We start from the raw sequence: 20,731 nt of genomic DNA, 5'->3' as shown, positions 1-20,731 counted from the left end.
CGTACACAACTTCCGCTGCAGCCGGGAGGGACAAACCCTGCTGCTAGCCGCACCTCCTCCCGGCTGCAGCGGAAGTTGTGTACGAGAATCGCGTAGAGCTCTACACGCTACCCGGACTACCCGGTGACTCAGAAGCACCGGTAAGTTTGGGGGGGGCGGGGGTGTGTTAAATGGGGGGCATAAGGCATTTCTGGAGACAGAGTGCTCTGTGAAATGCCTTTTAACCCGCTATATGCCACTCTGCCTCCTGAAATGCCTTATACCTCCCTATATGCCACTCTGCCCCATAACATGCCTTTTAACCCCTAAATGCCAGAGTGGCATATAGGGGTATAAGGCAATTCTGGAGGCAGAGTGGCACATAGGGGGTCAAAAGGCATATCATGGGGCACAGTGGCATTTAGAGGGTTAAAAGGCATATCATGGGGCACAGTGGCAAGCCAGGGGGCAGATGTGCATAACTGGGGGGGCAGGTTGAAAAAAAAAGGAAATAAAAACAAAATATTTTTCTCAATCATAGCTTTTATTAAAAACAAATTGTTCACATAGTTTACATGAATTAACATTTACTGGTAAAACTTTTTTTCTATAGGGTCGTCTTACACAATTACTTGGAGGCCTGGTTTGCTCTAAGGGGCTCTTCAGAAGTTTTGTCAGGAGTGAGACACAGATTTCTTATAGGACTGATTCTTCTTTGCAGGAGGATTTAGTTGGGGACTGCAAGTGGCAGATGAGGTTCAACATAGATAAATGCAAAGTTATGCATTATGGTAAAAATAATAAAAATGCAACCTATACTATAAATGGAATATCCTTGGGGAAAACTACCAATGAGAAGGACTTAATGGTAGAAGAAATAATGGTAGACAACAGACTTGACAACTGGGTGTAATGCCAGCAAGCAGCTGAAAGGGCCAATGAGGTTTTGGCATGCATAAAAAGAGGTATTGATTCATGGAAGGAGGATATCATCTTGCCTCTTTACAGGTCAATGGTAAGACCTCACCTTGAATAAGTGGTACAGTTCTGGGCACCAGTCCTTAATAAGGACATTATGGAACTACATAAAGTGCAAAGGAGGGCTACAAAATTAATAAAGGGATTGGGAAATACTAGTTATGGAGAGAGACTAAAAAAAGTTAAAAATTATATACACTGGAAAAACAGCATCTTAAAGGGGATATGATAACATTATATAAATATATGCAGGGACAATATAACGAGCTCTTCGGTGACCTGTTCATTAACAGAAATATACAAAGAACAAGAGGTCACCCTCTGAGACTGGAAGAGCGCAGGTTTCATAGATGACAAAGGAAGGGATTCTTTACAGTGAGGATAATAAAGGTATGGAATTCACTTCCAAGGGAGGCGGTGTTATCAAATAAATTAGATGCCTTCGATAGGGGTCTGTATATTTTTTTTTTAGAAAGGCACGACATACAGGGCTATAAATAGAATTAATATTTTAGAGCTTCTTGATCCAAGGAGAAATCCGATTGCCTTTCGGAGTCAAGAAGGAAATTCTTCCCCTGATGGGAGAATGTGAAGTAGCTTAATTAAGGTTTGTTGCCGCCTTTTTGATCAAGAGTAGGAAGGTTAGGTAGAAGGGTTGAACTTGATGGACTTAGGTCTTTTTTCAACCTTATGTACTATGTAACTATATATCCATACATGGGAACTTCCCAGGGACCCTACCCATAGCCCCCCATTATCTGGGGGACTGGCTTTGTAAAGGAGCAGAGTTATCCACATGTAGGGGTGGAGGCTAGCCCTAAAAATACAGAAAGGAAAGTACACCCTAACAAACATATAAATTCAGATTCCAAGGTGCTGCTAAAATGGCCACCATACAAACACAACAAAGCAAGAGATCATCTGAAGTGGAGACTCTGGGAAAAGGGCTTCACCCAGAGACTTCAGATCAAGTCTAGAGAGTTCTCAAGTATCTTCACTTCTACCTACTGCGTATAAATGTTTTTTCATGGGCATCTAAAAATCTAGAGTCACCCCTGGATAGGCTAAGGCTGTCTATTATTTTGTAAACATTACAGACATTGTTACACGTTTCATAATAATTTCATAATAATTTCACAGGAAATGCAATCAGGGGAAAAAATATTCAGATTTTCTACAGATCAGATTGGAAAGATAATATTTTAGTTTTCCTGAGCAGATGATTTGGGATTAGGGGACATTGATTGTGCTAACACCATGGAACATTCTTCAATATTTGCACAAAGTAATTTATTTTCACAGAAAGAAGTCATTAATTTTTGACAAAACATTTAATACCATAATTGAAGGAAATCACTTACTTTCTGAGTTTTCTAAAGAATATTTTTAATGATATAATTTCTTAAAAGTTCAATACGATGAAAAAAGTAATTGCATACGTCTAGTTTTACTTTAGCTATGAAGCATTCATGTCATGTCTCATGCCTGCAGTTTTATTGACATAAAAATAATCAGTTCTTGTAATCAAAGAACAAAGCATAGGGGTTGTACACATACAATAAGAAAATGTTAGAAAGAAGGTTGTAGTTATTATAAATCAAACGCAAATACAAAATGAATGGGGAGCATGAGGACTGACTTCATACACATACATGTGACATACAGAACAAATTAACACAAAACATCCAAACATAAATGTTATCACAATGGCCAACAGCTTTTCATTATTACGAGTATTCATTTTACATTTTATTTTATATCACATTTTATTTTGTGTTCAAGGCTCATTTGAAACAAGCGTACCTGGTAAATCTCCAGGATTGTCCCCGGGTCAGCTTCTTCATTCTCCGCACGGTGGAGCTGTTTTTGGCCCACTAATGGCTGTCTGGGGCTAGCCTTGCCCCTATACCAAGCAAGCCTTTGCCCCCAGAAGAGGAAGCGCTCCCGGTTGAAAGTTGTGGCTGTATATATATAAGGGAACAAACAAATACGGAGCACCTGTTATTTTCACAGCATCTCCAGATTATTGGCAACATATTTATATGTTTTTGTTTACCTTCACGCGCTTTATAAAAACTTTTCTTAGCCCACGTTTCTATGAAGAAGCTAAATAACACTACTAACAGTATAGCCGCAATACAATTGAACATTTTCATACACACCAAATAAGAAAGCTGTCCTCAATAAAATGAATGACCTGAACGCTAATTCTACCTCTGATGACCTTTCCTTTTTGATACGGCTGTCTGTTTTCTCAATAGTTCAGACAGAGAGATTTCAGCTGAGATAAAAAAATGGGCTCAAGGGGAATTTCATCTGAGGTGCTTTGCTATTGAACCGAAATGCTCAGTGGGAAGCAGGATAAAGACATTTTTAAAAAATGTTTTTTTTTTAATTTTTAGAAAATTAAAAGGGATTATTATAGTTGGAATGTTTTAATGCAATTGTTTTTAGAAAAACACAAAATATTTAAATTAAAACAACAAATCTATTTCATTTATTATTTGAACTAGCGCTTGCTTGGGTATGGTTTTGCATTGTTTTCCACTACTTTTCCATACTCTTCCAGATATTATTTGATTGGCTTATTACAGGTTAATTTTTGATTCTACTACCATGTATGAACATTGAAAGCGTATTGGGGATGCAAATGGAATTGCATAGTAAAATCACCTCACATGACTAGGGAGGTGAAAAACCATCCTCCCCACCACCTGCCACCCTTATCAACACAGGCGTCCTGATTTGGATAACGGAAATAATTGGTATGCTTTCAATAGAAGCAACTGGGGAATCAGTGAGATGAGATAGGAGATCTACAAAAACTAAAGAATGCCTAATGTAAGGAAGATAAGAGGAACAGCCTCCCATCAGAATTACTAGAGGCTTATATAGTGCAGAAATTTGAACATGCATGGGATAGGCATACCTGGGAACTTCTGGGCTCCAGCTACCATCAGTCGGCGTTCCCACTGACGTCAGGGGCGTTCCCACTGACGGCAGTAGGAAACACCCCCATTTAAAGGAAAAATGGGCGGGGCGTGCCAAGACCCTGCTCCCGCGACCTGAGGATTCCGGTCGTGACCCAGAGAACCAAAGAACCGGAGGAGCAGCGCGCACCCGACTATCTCCGGGTCAAACCCGGAGAGTTACCAGGTATGGGGATAGGCATAGAGCTACCCTATATCTAAGACAAGACCAGGGACTGATTAAAGTTCGCAATGAACAGACTAGAAAGGCCGAATTATTTTTATCTGCCATCTAATTCCATGTTTCTGGGCACTGGAGGATGCAAAATAAACTATATGCATTTAAAAGGAAAATGTGGCTGGAGGGCTCCTTTATAAAACTCCTTGTATATACTTGGTACTGAGAAGTTGTGGACACCATTAACAGCAACTTTAATGGGTTATAAGAGGCCTTGTGGGCGCCCAAGGCCTGAACATGTTTCAGCATTCTGTGTTGCATTCCTGAATTAAGCACAATGAAGGTAAAATACACCCAAAGCTTTAATCCAGTTTTATTGTCCTAATACGATAACATGGCTTCTGTTATTTCTTCCCAGCATACCAATTACAAAGTTGTCCTGACCCCCGCCCATTTCGGAATGGGTTTGTTATCGGAAATGACTTTACGGTCGGACATACCATTTCATTTGAATGCTTTGCCGGTTACACCTTAATTGGGGAATCCGCACTAACATGTCTACACGGAGTGAGTCGGAACTGGAACCATCCTTTGCCACGCTGTGATGGTACGAACCCCCCCAAAACATTTTACATTTACTTTACTGTATTTTCTTGAATTTAATTTATTGTTATGGCAATTTTATGAAGATTTTCATAATTTGAAACTTATGTAAAATGTAAATTGGTTTTGAAAGAAATGTCTCAATACATTCTATGAAAGGCATGATTCTTATTATGAGATCATCCTTGACTGCACTTAAATTATGTCTATATTGCTAATTCCTTTTGAATTACAAATTATATTTATTCTCTCATAAAAAATTGCATTTCAGCTTTATTAATTAAAATAAATTAAAAACATTCAATTTCAATGAGTTTTCTAAATTTCTAATTCTTTTTAGAAGGTGTGTGCTAGACTTGTGCATTCGTCTTCGGGCGAACATGGAAACGAACACGAAGAGTGCGTTTTCGTGTTCGTTCCGAAGACACGCCGAAGAGAAGACGGCGGCAGTAAAACGTAGGCGAAGACGAAGACACACACCACGAAGATCTTCGTGATTGTCTTCGTCTTCGTCTACCATTCCCCCCCTTCATCTTACCTTGTCTTGTCTTCGCGGCTTCGCGGCTTCGCGGCATCGCGGCATCGCGGCAGTTCCCGGAAGTGGAAATCCGCAGGTTCGCCGTCACGGGTTACAGGGCAGTGCGAATGAGCCTATTGGTCGCCTACAGGGACCTCCTCTGGCATCAACCAATTGGTTGATGCCAGAGAAAGACCCTGCAGGTGACCAATAGGCTCACTCGCACGGTCTTTGTAGCCCCTGACAGCGAACCTATGGATTTCCGCTCCCGTTAACCCCTTCGATGCTGCGTTATCTAACGCAGCATCGAAGGGGTTAACGGGAGCGGAAATCCATAGGTTAAAGGGCCGTGCAAGCGACCAATAGGCTCACTTGCACGGCCCCTTAACCCTTTAAAAAAAAGTTAACCCCTAACTAATTGAACAGGGAGGGAGACCAGTGGCATCGGCAGTGCCGATGCCACTGGTCTCCCTCCCTGTTCAATTAGTTAAATGTCCGTACGAGCGACTTTATTGGTCGCTCGTACGGACATTTAACCCGACACAGACTAACTAATTGAACAGGGAGGGAGACCAGTGGCATCGGCAGGGTAAGTTGCAGCATTGGGGTTTTAAAACCCCAATGCTGCAATTTACCCTGCCGATGCCACTGATCTCCCTCCCTGTTCAGATAGTTAAATGTCCGTACGGGCGACTTTATTGTTCGCTCGTACGGACATTTAAGTAATTGAACAGGGAGGGAGACCAGTGGCATCGGTCTCCCTCCCTGTTCAATTAGTTAAAGACCAGTGGCATCGGCAGGGCAAGTTGCAGCATTGGGGTTTTAAAACCCCAATGCTGCAACTTACCCTGCCGATGCCACTGGTCTCCCTCCCTGTACAGAGTTAAATGTCCGTACGAGCGACTTTATTGGTCGCTCGTACGGACATTTAACCCGACACGGACTAACTAATTGAACAGGGAGGGAGACCAGTGGCATCGGTCTCCCTCCCTGTTCAATTAGTTAAAGACCAGTGGCATCGGCAGGGCAAGTTGCAGCATTGGGGTTTTAAAACCCCAATGCTGCAATTTACCCTGCCGATGCCACTGATCTCCCTCCCTGTTCAGATAGTTAAATGTCCGTACGGGCGACTTTATTGTTCGCTCGTACGGACATTTAATTAATTGAACAGGGAGGGAGACCAGTGGGATGTGCCGGGTAAGTTCTAGCATTGGGGTTTTAAAAGTCTGCACGAGCGACCAACAGAGTCGCTCGTGCAGACTTTTAAAATCCCAATGCTGCAACTTACCCAGCAGATCCCGCTGGTCTCCCTGTTCTATCAGTTAATAAATGATAGAACAGGGAGACCAGCGGGATCTGCCGAACAATTACGGCACCAGGAGTATAACAGTCTGTACGAGCGACCCTATTGGTCGCCAGCAGGGGGCTCGTCTGCCATCAACCAATGGCAGACGAGCCCCCTGCTGACGACCAATAGAGTTGCTCATACGGACATTTAAACTCCTGGCGCCAGAGCGGCTTTAACCCCGTTTTAACCCCTTAACCGGGGAAAACGAAGAAAACCCGAGCACGAAGAATGTCCGCGAATATTCGCCCGAAGAGAAGACAGGACCAGGCGAATATTCGCGGAATACGAAGTTTTTTTTTTGCCGAAGACGAGCATGAAGACGAACACGAAGAGCCCCCTGGTGCCCAAGTCTAGTGTGTGCTTTTAATAACATTTTAAATTTTTATTATATTATAAATGAAGAATACTTGAGGAATATTTTTGTTTCTGAATTAGCCAGTAGACCGTTTTATATAGAACTTTAATGAACATTCTTAATTTTTTATTTAAATAAATATTAATTTAATCCCTACATTTACAGGAAGGACAGCACTGAACAATTTCTCTAAACATCTCATTAATTGACAATGTATTTATATTAATATGTATGCATAGCATTTTGATGTACCATCTTCAAACTGAAATAATATTGCCTGGTCTTTAAGTGTGGTTTAATGGTCCACTAAATAACAAATAATAAGGTGCTATGATTGCATGGAAGCTCAACAATGTTCCTCTATTGACAATATTTCTACTTAGACATTCAAAGTAAGTAATTTTAAAGAAGTCAGGGGTGCTACAAAACCTGCCATTTTTTTTAACGAAAATAGTTAGAACAGAAGCATACTCTTAAAAAAACGCAGCTTAGCAACCTACAAAAAAACTCAAGTGCGTATACTTGAAAAGCTCTCCAGCCTGCCTTTTGTGCAATCCTACAAGCTTAAGTATTAAAGGAGGTTCTTACTATATGTTTGTTGTACAATTTTCTAGCTCTTTGTGGAGGGAACATAACGGCAATGAATGGCACAATTTACTCTCCTGGATATCCCGATGAGTACCCAAACTTTCAAGATTGCCTTTGGCTTGTGAGGGTCGCACCTGGAAATGGAATTTACATCAATTTTACCGTCCTTCAAACAGAACCTATCTATGATTTCATTACTGTATGGTAAGAATGTTCTGCATGCCTTCAATATTAATTATTTTTGAGTTTTCGAGCAATCCAATAAAAACAACTTGCCTTTCATAGTGATATCTATAAAAATGTACAAATCCAGAATAATGCACTTTAACCCCTTAAGGACAATGGGCGGTCCCAAAACCCATTGAAAACAATGCATTTTGAGCACGTACATGTACGGGCTTTGTCATTAAGGGGTTAATTCCTGCTGTAATAAGGAATAAAGTAAGGTAAGTAGTTATGACAACATAAAACTACAATTATTAGTTAGAATCAAGATAAAAGTAATCTCGTCAACTTTCTCTTTCAAATACAATTTTACCAATGTGCATATCTTTCTTAAACATGATAACAAATATGCCGATGGCTACCAGATAACGTGTCAGGACTCCAGTAGTGAAGATTGTTGGGTTTTTTTTCTTCTTCACAGAAATATCGAATTCTTCACATTTACATACACACTTTTAGGTGCAATTAAATACTACATACTCTGTGCTATAGATTTATAGACTAGAAGGGTATAGGTGTGTATGTTAAGTATAGGACAACAATGCTGCTCAATTCCAGTATTACAATTACATATGAATAATGATAACTATTTTTTTTTTTTTTTAACATTTCTATAGTAACACAATTCAGAAATGTAAGTCTAAAGGTATAAATTTGAAATGTGAAAAGTCTCCAGGAAAGCTCATCAGATAATAAGTACCTAAGGTTACGCACTTTTCTGCAAGAAATCGCTAATGAATATATGTGCCTTCAATAGAAAGATCTCTCTAGTGTTCGCCTGGTCTACGGATCCGTTTCACCGCCTCTCCTTAGATTAATATAGTCATTTTTTTTTAAATAGATTGACTTGCTGAGTAAAAAGGGCTAGAGGAAAGAGATGCGTAACAGGGAACTGCATGGCCATACCTCAACTGACCAAATTGATTATCATCCATCCTTGTACCGCACACATTATGCTGAAAAGGCACTTCACACATGATTTATGCAGCTGCTACTGGATTTTATGTCATACATTTCCTGGTCTTTGCACATACAATGTTTAGAAGGTTGCATTCACAATTTTAAAGATTGTCATACATATACAGAAAGGTTGCAGGTGACTAATAGTATCTCATGATGATGATGATAATTATTTGTTATATAGCACCAGCAATTTACACAGTGCTTCTTACATTGATGGGTAATACAGAAGACTAAGACGGACTGTGACATTAGAGGGTCCTGTTCACAAGCTTACAATCTAGTTATTTACTGTTTTACTTCTTTTCAATTGGAAAACTAAATGGTCCGTTTCTGTTAATACTTCCATATAATGAGACTTTGACCGTCTCTCTTATTACCACGTGCCTAACAATGATTATTTCTGAAAACCCGTTTAGCCTTCAACGTTACATTATGATTATTAATGATGAGTTTATGATGAGAATTTTCAATTCAATTCTATGACAATGATCAAAAGTCATAAGTGAGAAAAACATGATTATACATGATGTTCACTTTAACACATGTAACAATCTGCCGTATCAACATGTTCAAATAATAAAATTAACTAACAGAAAATACTGATTGTGTAAAATCGAAGTAATGCCAACAGACACTATACTGGTGATATTCTTAGTATGTTACTTGTTATATTTTTGAATAGACACCATGACTCTCAAAGTGATTCGTTTGGAAACATTGCTAACAGATACAGGGTGTTAGAACATTATTTAACCCCTTAAGGACAATGGGCGGCCCCAAAACCCATTGAAAACAATGCATTTTGAGCCCGTACATGTACGGGCTTTGTCATTAAGGGGTTAAATTTAACAAACCAAATTATTATTATGATTATGATTTTATTTTTTTCTATCATATCTGCTTATTCTTATTACAGCCTATCATCTTAAGAGCGTTTTTATTTGATTAAGTTTTATTGTTAATCTTTTTCTTTTTGATAATTATAGTACTTATTATAGTACTAACATGAAGTTAAAAATCTGATATTTACAATATTTGTGGTTGATTTAACTCATTTATTAGCAGATGCTATTTCTTAATTATTAAAACCACGCAGAATCCGGATTTAAAAACTTATATTTTTTTACCCTTCCCTTGTGTATTATATTATACCTAAATGATACCACCCAAAACAGCTTGTAGTCATATATTATATGGAGTACCATAGTCAAACGTAGTAGATAACCCCCATAGGATTATTGTGTGTAACTCAACAATAAGAAGAATGGCTATTTCTTCCCCTCCCTTATATGTTACAATCCTTGTTCTGCATGTCAGGAGGTTAAACCAGGAAAAGAACATTCTGAATATAGATTTAGGAAGACTACATTTAATATAAAACACATTTAATGAGGACTTTCTATTTTTGCCAAAGCATGTGCAATCTGATGAGCGCATACCAGCTGGAGGCCAGAATGGAGATGAATATGCTGGTCTATGCATTGTCTAAGGTACAAAGGCTCCATGACATGTCACAAACACTTCCAGAATTCTGAAAATGCAAGCGACATTCCATAAAGGCATAAAGACTTTTCCCCAGGGGTGCCTCTTGCTTGTTCTATAAACTAAGTACATTTGTATTCTTTATATTTATCACATTCTTCTTGCAATAATTAGATTAATATATTAAAAACGTACTATTAGCAATGAACGTGTAAACAATACAGAGTGCCGCGTAAAATGTGTATTCTGCTTCTGTGACTGCTATACCAGTGAGTCATATGAGAAAGCTAATGGGCGAGATAACTGCCAGACTATTCTTAGTTACTGCTTAGAAAAATAACCAAAATTTAGTCAGTATGTTATTACTTAAGGCTAGCCTTAATTATTCTATAATTCCATCATTTCCCTGCTGTGTTTTGTCTTGTTACCAAACAGGTATACAGATAACCAGATTATGTTAACTTTAAAACAAATTTACTAGCATAAAGATTTAGGGAGATTTTCTATACATTTTCCAAACTGTTTTGTCGAGGGCATGTGACCCTGTACTTTGTGAGTCTCAGGCAAGGGCATGCAAGTTCACATTGAACTGAAAATCGAAAGTTGCAGGCCCATGCATGCCCGAATTTTTTATGAGGGTGCTACTTCTGATGACTCACTTCACAGTAAAAAAAAACTGTAATATATATATATACATACATATATATATATATATATATATATATATATATATATATATATATGTGTGTGTGTAAATATATATATATATATATATATATATATATATACATATATATATACATATACAAGCTGTATAATGTTCTTGCTGTTTTGTCCTTCTACAGGCCTACCGATTTATTTATATTACTTGTTTTAAGGAAATCAGTAATTTAAGATTGAACGTTTCAATTTGACCATAGAGCCAGCTGCGAGAAATATTATAGAAAGTCAAGTAGCCATAAATATTGCTGGTGTTGAGAATAATTGAAATATTACAGGAAACATTGCTGACTTGCCAGTAAATTGTGTAATAATTTACTTCTATGTGTGTCAGATAACAATGAATCAGGAATTCAGCCTGGGTCATTTGTTAACCACCATTAAAGTGTTTTGTAAAAAGGTCATCATATAAAAACCTGGGATGTTCCTCTGATCAATCAAAAGTAAAAAAATAAAATAATAATAACAGTCATTTTTTCAAATTCATTTTTCAGAATGTTTTGCGCTAGATGTACTCTCATACACATACTGTATGTTCTTTATGTTGTTCACTCTATTGAGAGGCCTTTTATAAAGGCCTTTTATAAAGCAGGATTGATAGGGGTAATCATTAGCCTGTACAATTAAGATGTGAGTCTTAAGAATGCTAAATTACTGTGTTTTGAATATTGAAAAAACCCTTTGATGTCACGAACAGCGAGGTTGGATGCAGGTAGGACACAAGGCACGGATAAGTTCAAGGTCAAGATCAAGCCGAGGTCAGGGTACCAGAGATCACGATATACGAATAACAAGCCGAGGTCAGGAGAAACGATAAACAAACTGAGGTCAAAACACAGAAGACACAAACCCGACCGCGCACTGAGGAGTAACACTCTAGGAATAGGTACGACCATCAGAGGGCAAGGTCTAAATGTCCACTGGGGGTTTATAAAGGGTGAGGAAGTGACTAGGCACCAATTGGAGCTATTGGCGCCAAAATTTGAACAGTCTGATGTCACTTCCTGTTTGGTGGAATCCGGCAGCCATCTTGAGTGTAAGTATCGGTGCCTGCGGTTCTGGGTCTAACCACCAGAGGGCGTGTGGAGTCTCCGTGGAGGCTGCTGTGGCTGCAGGCTGGCAGAGGGAGGTCTTCCTCTTCTCCGTGGGGGCTGCTGTGGCTGCAGGCTGACAGAGGGAGGTCTCCCTCTCCTCCGTGGAAGCTGCTGTGGCTGCTGGCTGACAGAGGGAGGTCTCCCTCTCCTCTGTGGAGGCTGCTGTGGCTGCTGGCTGACAGAGAGAGGTCTCCCTCTCCTCCGTGGAAGCTGCTGTGGCTGCTGGCTGACAGAGGGAGGTCTCCCTCTCCTCCGTGGAAGCTGCTGTGGCCGCAGGCTGGCAGAGGGTGGTCTCCCTCTCCTTCGTACCAGCGGCTGCTGATCCAGGTTGGTGTCATTTGGTGTATTAAATAACTGCACTTGTCTGGTTTTGGAAGATTTCTATAATCTTGATTTGAGACTCTGAAGAACCCACCAGATATTCACAGTAACTGTATCTTTTATTCTAACAGTATAGTAATCCTATTTTTTTAATGACATAACATATAACAGGATGATTGCAAATAAGTTGTTATGATGGCTTTGTATGACATCATAATATTTTGTAATCTATTAAAACAATACAAGGATCTAATATTTCAAATTAATAATCAATTCCAATAAATTGTTTTCTGATACACAAAAGTCATTGGAATCTGCACAATTTAATTTTAGTTATTAAAAAAAGCAAGATGTTTCTTTAAATTCGTGCATGAAAACGAATGGATAAAAATGCAACACTAGCAGCCTCAACGATGAATTTCAAATATTAGCTCATTGCTATAAAATGGAAGGATGGCTTAACTAGGCCTTTAACAGCTTTCGTAGCACATGAATTTCAACAAGGCATGCATATTAAACATGTGGACCAATAATGAAGCATATGGAAGATTTATTAATATATATATATATATATATATATATATATATATATATATATTATATATTTTTTTATAAATATAAATATATATATTATAATTGTTTTATATAGTACCATCATATTCCGTGGCGCTGTAAAATGTATGTATGTGTATATATAAATGTTTAGTATAAGTATCCATGCGCAATATGCATGCTAAATTTATGGGTAAAGTTGCAGGAATCATTTATATCCAGCCTCATGTTATTTTGTATATATAATATGGACCCACTGGATAAGTGTCCTATAATAAGGCAAACATGTTAAGTATTATACATGAAAATTAACTGTAAATCGATAATCAGTAGCACTCACGCCAGTTTATAGTGCATACTCAAATTTCACTTTTTCATTGCATATTGAGTATTTTTGGAAATTGTATTATGTGTTTTATGTATGTAAACAGAGAAAATATAACAATGTACACCTATTCTGAAACTAGCCTTATGTGAGATCTGAGATACATTTTTACTTTATTCATTTTTAGGGATGGCCCAGACCAAAGTTCCCCTCAAATCGGACAGTTCAGCGGTAACACCGCTCTTGAATCGGTTTACAGCACTTCAAACCAGGTCTTGATAAAATTCCACAGCGATTTTACTACAAGCGGTTTCTTTGTACTCAGTTATCATGGTGAGTATAAACCTTTCATCTTATTTCACTCTAACGTTATACGGTTAATAGTACAGAACTTGGCGTCATCAAAACCACTGCCACTCAAAACACTCTTGGATATTTTTGACAAAATATGAGTTTCATACGAATCTTTTACGGGCAACATTCAAATTATTTAATGCTTGCCTTTTTGCTTTTCCTGTAACATTGGATTTGGTGTTTCTTCCTGTTTTAACGATACTTGTTATTTTTATTTTAGAACCACTTTAGTTTCTGAAAATATCCTCATGACAATAAAATGTATGGACCAGGGAAGGATATTTATTTTAGCGGGACCATGATGTCTGTACATTTAGTATCTGTAAGATGTTAAAAGTAATAAAACAACTTATTTTCAATTTACAAATGTTATAGCTAGAAAGTGCAGATGGCAAGAGGTCACTTTGTATATTAGTGGTGTATTCGCTAAGGGCTGAACTGACTCATGAGTTTAATTAAGACTGATTATTTTCAGTGTTTGAAAAGTCAGCTTGGTTCTCTGGGATTAAGTACAAGTTGATCTCCTTAGTTGAGCCTCCATTAACTTTACAGGGATCAGCAAGGGACAACCGGCATAAGCTTTATGACGGTTAGCGAAACATAGTAACTTAGTAAGTAAGTTGGGGAAAAACAAACCTGAAGTTCCACCTTGCTTTATTTATAGAAAAAGACAAAAAACCTACGTTGTATCTTAACTATGGCAAAAATGACTTCTTGACTCCAAAGTGCCAATCTCGTGCCTCACTGGATCAACGATTCGCAGATCATTCGCAGAGCATGTCCCACATGCCACCCCAAAGTGTGTAAATCGACTTGCTCCTGAGCATTGAAAGGACGCTTCGGTCATATGATGGATATAAAAGTCGAGATGTCCCTTTACATTTTGCAAATGCTAAGAGGGATTCTGGAATTAAGTTACACATAGTTGCTAATTTATTGGAAAATATTAGAAAATGTGTAAAATTCCAGTAAACATCGTTGAAACTGTGATTGTTGTCTCAGCTTGTATTATGGGTTTTTTCTCTCATTAAGACTAAATCTGTGAAAAAAAGCTGCCTCTGCTTTTAAACATTTTTTTTCCAACTAACAGTGTTTGTAAAAATAATTTTGTAATGATGCTGTGTTGCCGAAGTTCTGAATGTGCGGGGAGATATGTGGAACCATATCACTACGTTTCGCAACAATTAACCCCTTAAGGACGATGGGCAGTCCCTAAACCCATTGAAAGCAATGCATTTTGAGCCCGTACATGTACAGGCTTTGTCATTAAGGGGTTAAACCGTTTCTGAGATTATAACCCACCTTCGCTGCACATACCATTAATTAGACTTTGATAAAGTAATAGCGCTCAGTAGAGACATTTTATATGATATTTGCCTCATTAGTTAACGTATCATTTTCAGACCGATCTTTTTATAACCTTTTTTAAAGCGGACACCTTAATTATAAGAACGTTTAAGTGAGCGTATACATGGGGGAATTCCTAACACATAAACATAGTAAAACTAATTCTGTTTTTTTTAAAACACTTAATTATTCTACATCATCAACATTTAAAAAAGAACAAAAACGTTTTATAGCATATGTATAATTATATGCAATATGTGATTTTTCTATTATTATTTAAATTTTTACTTAGAAATAGTAAATTTCTAATTGTAAAGTAAATTTCTTGTATAACTGTAGGAAGAATTATATCAATTTTACCAGTACTAGTAATTTTACATAAAACAGATTAGTTTATAACATTTTCTTTACCTAGTCTAATTTCTTCAAGTGTTTACTAATTATCAACGGCATATATCTTTTCTCTTAGAGCAAGGTCTGTCATGGATAACTACACAATAGTATAATATAACTTTGCCTGCATAGCATAGGTCAGAAGCCCAGAGCTGATAACATAAAAATAAACTTCATATATTATTATTATTATTATTATTATTATTATTATCATCATCATTTTAAATACACTTACTTTCCTCCCAAAACTAATAGGTAACATAGAAACATATAGTTTGACGGCAGATAAGAACCATTTGGCCCATCTAGTCTTCCCATTAGATACAGAGCCCTTAATCAGTCCGTGGTCTTATCTAAGATCCAGGATAGCTTTATGCTTATCCCATGCATATATGTAAATAAAAACATAAATTTGTACATTTGTTTATACTTTATTTTGAGCAAATATGTCAATGTGCATGCATGGGACTTTTGGGCCACTGAGTGCTCGTTTGCACTAAAGCAGTGGTTCTCAACTCATGCCGGGAAAATGTCACTTTCCTGGGGCTGCCTTACACATTCTAGCGGCAATCCGCGAGTCGCAGGCTGTCAGGACCGCAGCCGCAACAATCAGGGCCATCAGGCAGCCTCCGGTCCGGCATGTACTTTAGTATTACTCCCTGACCACAAAGCAAGTTGCTTGATTGGTTTGCGGTCGCTGTCTGCTCCTAGTGGGAGCTGAATAAAGTTTTTCTCTGATTGCTCCTCCCCTCTTCCTGCTGCAGCCCGTGGGCAGCCTTTCCACTCCCTCATCTTTTCTGAGGTTATTTTTGGGTCGCGACTTAATGACCAAAGACAAATGTGGGTCCTGAGGATACACGGGTTGAGAACCACTGCACTAAAGTATTTTTCTTCCCGTCGGACTAGTACAAATCTGAAGTACAATCATCATCAATTCCTATACTCGATAATGAATTGACTGAAGTGTTTGGTTATAAATGTAGCATCTAAATGGATCTACGTAATTAAGTGTCCAATTAACAGATTGTAGGTGTATTTCCAGTAAATTGGTAACAGAAGATTAAAAGAACTAATGGGAAAAAAAACACGCAACTTATGTCACTCCAGGGTCTGTTTTTCGCTTTCCTGTGTGGGTTTTTGGTGGAGGTTGATATTGACACAAGCTGTTGTTGCCGAATAGAATTTAAATTACTAAAAAAAAAAAAAAACATACCCATAATGAGACGGGCGAAGATGGGAACCAGAGGATTATTATTAAAGATATTGTGGTGGAGTAGATATTTTTTTAATGCCATAAAATATGACCTAGGAGACATCAAATACTAGAACCAGATAACATGTTGCTTAGTCAACCTGTTAAAGCAAATGTATTCCATACATTATATTGACTTGGCAATTTCAGAGGTCATAGAATGGATTGCTTCTCAATGTGCCTGTTTTTACCAGGACAATATAGCACAATGTTTATGTAAATCAATACAAACCATTTGTTTCGTATCCTGCCCTGAGTACAGAGAAATAAGAACCCCATATGTACCTTAGCAGGAATATAAGACTAAATGGAATTTATAAAGAAATACACCTTTGCTATTGATCTAAAATCCCATCTGTGCAGATCCGATTTGTCTGTTTTGTTATTGCTACCCATCTTTGAAACTAAATGAATGGATATTGTTTTTTCTTCCTCTTCCTCTTTTCCTATATGCATATATTGTTCTTCTCCCCCTTCATTCTCCTCCCCCTTCATTCTCCTCCCCCTTCATTCTCCTCTCTCTCTGTCTCTCTGTCTCTCTGTCTCTCTGTCTCTCTCTCTCTGTCTATCTCTATCTCTGTCTATCTCTGTCTCTGTCTCTGTCTCTCTCTGTCTCTCTCTGTCTCTCTCTCTCTCTCTCTCTCTCTCTGTCTCTCCCTCTGTCTCTCCCTCTCTCCCTTCCTCACTCTCTCTCCCTCTCTCTATAAAAGTGAGGAGGTGACTAGATGGGGTTCCCACAGGGATGTGTTGTGGGGTTATTTCTCATCTCCTTGCTTTATCTTTCTTTCCTCTCTTCCCTTTTTTTCTTATTTCTCTTCCTCGCCTCTCCTTCCTATACTGTGAGCGGTGTATTTTGATGTGTTTTTCTTTTCCTTTTACTATCCGGTACTTTTTTCTTCGATAAATCAATAAAAAAACAATGATTTACCCTAAAAGTGGGGAGGTGTGCTGTAACCACACAAAATAAGAACACAGGAACTAATAATGTCAAATAAAAGAGCAAATACAAACACAATTTGGGCATTAAAATAACCCACACCCAACAGGCCACTTACTTTCTACAGAGCAGTCCATAATGTGCCTTCACCAGACGAGTAGGTATGAAGCTTCTTGGTGTTTTCTGTTTATCAAATCCCCAGGGTATATCATCTTAGAATTATGAGATAAGTTTCTGTATTTTATTTTGTGTGGTTACAGCGCACCTCCCCACTTTTATACTTTTATATTATTCTATTAAAATAGTTGAAATTGTGTTTTTTCCATTTCTTTAGCTTGATATTAATTCTAAAACAAACCTTTTATTTATAACAAAATCACAAATGTGTTAATTATCTTCCATAGGATAATTAGGGCGGGCTAATGAATAAAACACCCAGGGGTTTGGATTATAAAAAGTAAGAATCTACCTAGGACAACATAAGGAAATAGACAAATTCATTTTCATATAATACTATTCTGGGGGATCTGTGTATCGAATTGCATGCAATTGTTTCTGCTCGGTGAAGCTGCTTCACAGAATAAGATTATAGAGGATTAAGTTGTTTGGAGAATAATTGGCGATGTGAAAGTTTCCCACACCCGTTTATAAATGTTAATCTCTGTGACATATTTCATATTCATTCTAATAAAAAGTGAAATATATGTATGGCAATGACTTTCCTAATCTTTCAAAAGAAGCAGTAGAGATATCACTCAGCCTAATAGCTTTAGAAAGATACAACACTGTTTAATAAGTTTTGCGTTAGCTAGACAACACGAAGCCGAGCAGTGTATCTACTGTATGTAAAAGCATACTTTATGTTCTGTTAACCTTATACATACTCACCAGCTTCCCTTACTCCCAGCCCTTGGACTCTTCATTACATGAGCATTGGGCCAGGCTTTACCTACATTAGGTAGTGACACCGTGTCACTGGTTCTTTTATCTTGAAATACCCCTCTCTGCCCTTTTAAAGGGACACTAGAGTCCTACTTATTTATGAATTTCATGTTGGAGCTAGAAAATAAAATATAAGTCTAATTCTCCTCTTCCTCTGCCTCTGCTGAAACCAAGAAGTCCATGCAACATGAAATGCAATATGCATTAAAATACAAAAAACAATATATATATATAGTAACTAGGCTCTCTATTTTATACATGCACATTGTACTTCTTGGGCATTGTGCTTCAAAGCTTGTGGTAGACCCAAAATGGGGCAATGGCCAGGACAGTCAACAGTTGGGACTGACTATAAGAGCAGTCTATGAAATTCTGGACTATTTGACAGCTGTGGTTATATTTACTTGCTTACCGGTTAATTGACTTTTGTCTTTTTTTCCTCCTTTGCTAAAACTATAGCTGTATCCCATTTTAAGGTTTTAATTCCTTAGATCAGGGGAAGGCAACCTTCGGCACTCCAGATGTTGTGAACTACATTTCCCTTGATGCTTTACCAGCATTATGACTGTAAGAGCATGGCCTCTCAGATCCAATATATAAGATTAGGGGTTTAACAAGGTACAGAAGGGACGTTTATGTAGAACAAGGTGTTAAAAGAAGACCATAGTCTAACACTGGCGGGTCAGAGGTGTAAATGTAATGCAAGGAACTTTTAGTTAATTAAGAGGGTGGTAGATAAATGGAACAGCCTCTCGTCAAAAGTGGTAGTGGTATTCTAACATAATATAAAATATCAGAATTTAAATTGTATTTATTTCCATTATTCAGTTCCTTATTGTATCCAGTATTAAAATGATGTAATATGTATGTATTATATTTAATTCAGATAAAAAAATTAGTATAGTATATAAAGAAAATATCATGAAAAAAAGCTTTTAAAATAAGGAACACCACATTTATCAAATAAAATTAACTAATGACAAATGCAATAGGACTATTAAAATCGAAAATAACTAAAATTGCCTAAAGTGCTTTTAGCAGCCTATAAATTACACTTTGTACGATCTGTAATCTGTTTTATGTTTGTGGATACTTATTTATTTAAGCTGTGTCTTATATTGTATAATGGCTCTTTGAAATATCAAGAGTCCCCTTAGAGCTTCATACATTTTAATGAATAGGTGGCCCATTTCACTAACTTCTCATTGACTGGATCAGAAATTTGTGTCTGCACACAACATATGTTCTATTTAAAAGGGTCGCAGTGTCCAAGAAATTATACAAATTGGACTCTATTCAAATGGAGAAAATGCTTTGTGAAATTAATGTGAACTGTGTCCAAATTTCATATTATGCAAAGAATTCAGAAGCCAAAACATTTCTCTCTTTACAAGGCAAGTAATCAATTTTGTAAATTTTAGGATGACATATGATGTATGTCAAATTATTATTAGTAACTGGGTGAATTTTAGCTCCGCTCTTTTTCTTTATTCTCTTCTGTATTTCTGTTTGCATTTTTTTTTATTTCACTTATCTAGAAAAGATTGATCAATATGTTCTTTTTGTGTTTATTTTATAAATGTATGTTAAGAGGCTTGACAATTTTTTGGGGCAGTTGGTTATAATCAAATGCCACATGGTTTTAAAACATTATTAATAAAATTGAGGACTTAGAAACCATAAAAAATATAATGTTAATGGTTTTGGTTCTTTATATTGTTTTGAAATTAATCCATTACAATATTTGTATTTATATTCCAAAAATGTTTTACAGCTTACCAGTTGCGGATCTGCCAACCACCTCCAGCCGTACCAAACTCAGAAATTTTGGCTGAAGATGATGAGTTTGAAATAGGTATACATCAATATAATGTAATGGCGAGTCATTAGGCCTGGTGTATGACTGTAAATCTTCAGACGTGGTTTTATCTCTTTTCTTTTATTCCTCAGCTTACCTGAATCAGAGTATATCCTAAATTTTTATAGAAATAAGTTTAAAAAAGTCACTCGCGCCATTGGCTCTGGTCCACCAGACGTTCACCTGGTTTGCCTGATGGCCTGGTTTCTGTGAGGGATATTGTTTGTATTTTTTGTAGGCTACAAAAATAATATTCATGCTAAATTAATAACCAAAAAGTTAACTCAAAGAACATGCATATATTAAAAAGCTATAATTCTTACAACAAATAAGTGTAAATGGTTTCACAATCATTTTAGACAGGAATATTTTTAGCGTGCGCCAGACAGGATATTAAGAAGAACCTAAATTATTTATTTCCTTCTCTCTCTTTTCACAGATAAGGAGGTAT

General features: G+C 37.3%; 1 protein-coding gene across 1 annotated transcript in view; it reads left to right on the top strand.

Annotated features, from left to right (window-relative positions):
• Positions 1-20,731, top strand: part of CSMD3 (CUB and Sushi multiple domains 3) — a 445,444-nt gene that overhangs the window by 359,777 nt on the left and 64,936 nt on the right. The window contains exons 43-46 of the mRNA XM_053466566.1: positions 4,523-4,711; positions 7,542-7,719; positions 13,385-13,530; positions 20,197-20,277. Coding sequence (XP_053322541.1) covers positions 4,523-4,711; positions 7,542-7,719; positions 13,385-13,530; positions 20,197-20,277 — 594 coding nt within the window. The remainder of the gene's footprint in view (positions 1-4,522; positions 4,712-7,541; positions 7,720-13,384; positions 13,531-20,196; positions 20,278-20,731) is intronic.

Source organism: Spea bombifrons, chromosome 5 (genome assembly GCF_027358695.1).
Source record: "Spea bombifrons isolate aSpeBom1 chromosome 5, aSpeBom1.2.pri, whole genome shotgun sequence".
NCBI classification, from domain to species: Eukaryota; Metazoa; Chordata; class Amphibia; order Anura; family Pelobatidae; genus Spea; species Spea bombifrons.
Note: the sequence above shows the minus strand (reverse complement) of the source record. Positions and strands in the feature narration are given on the sequence as shown.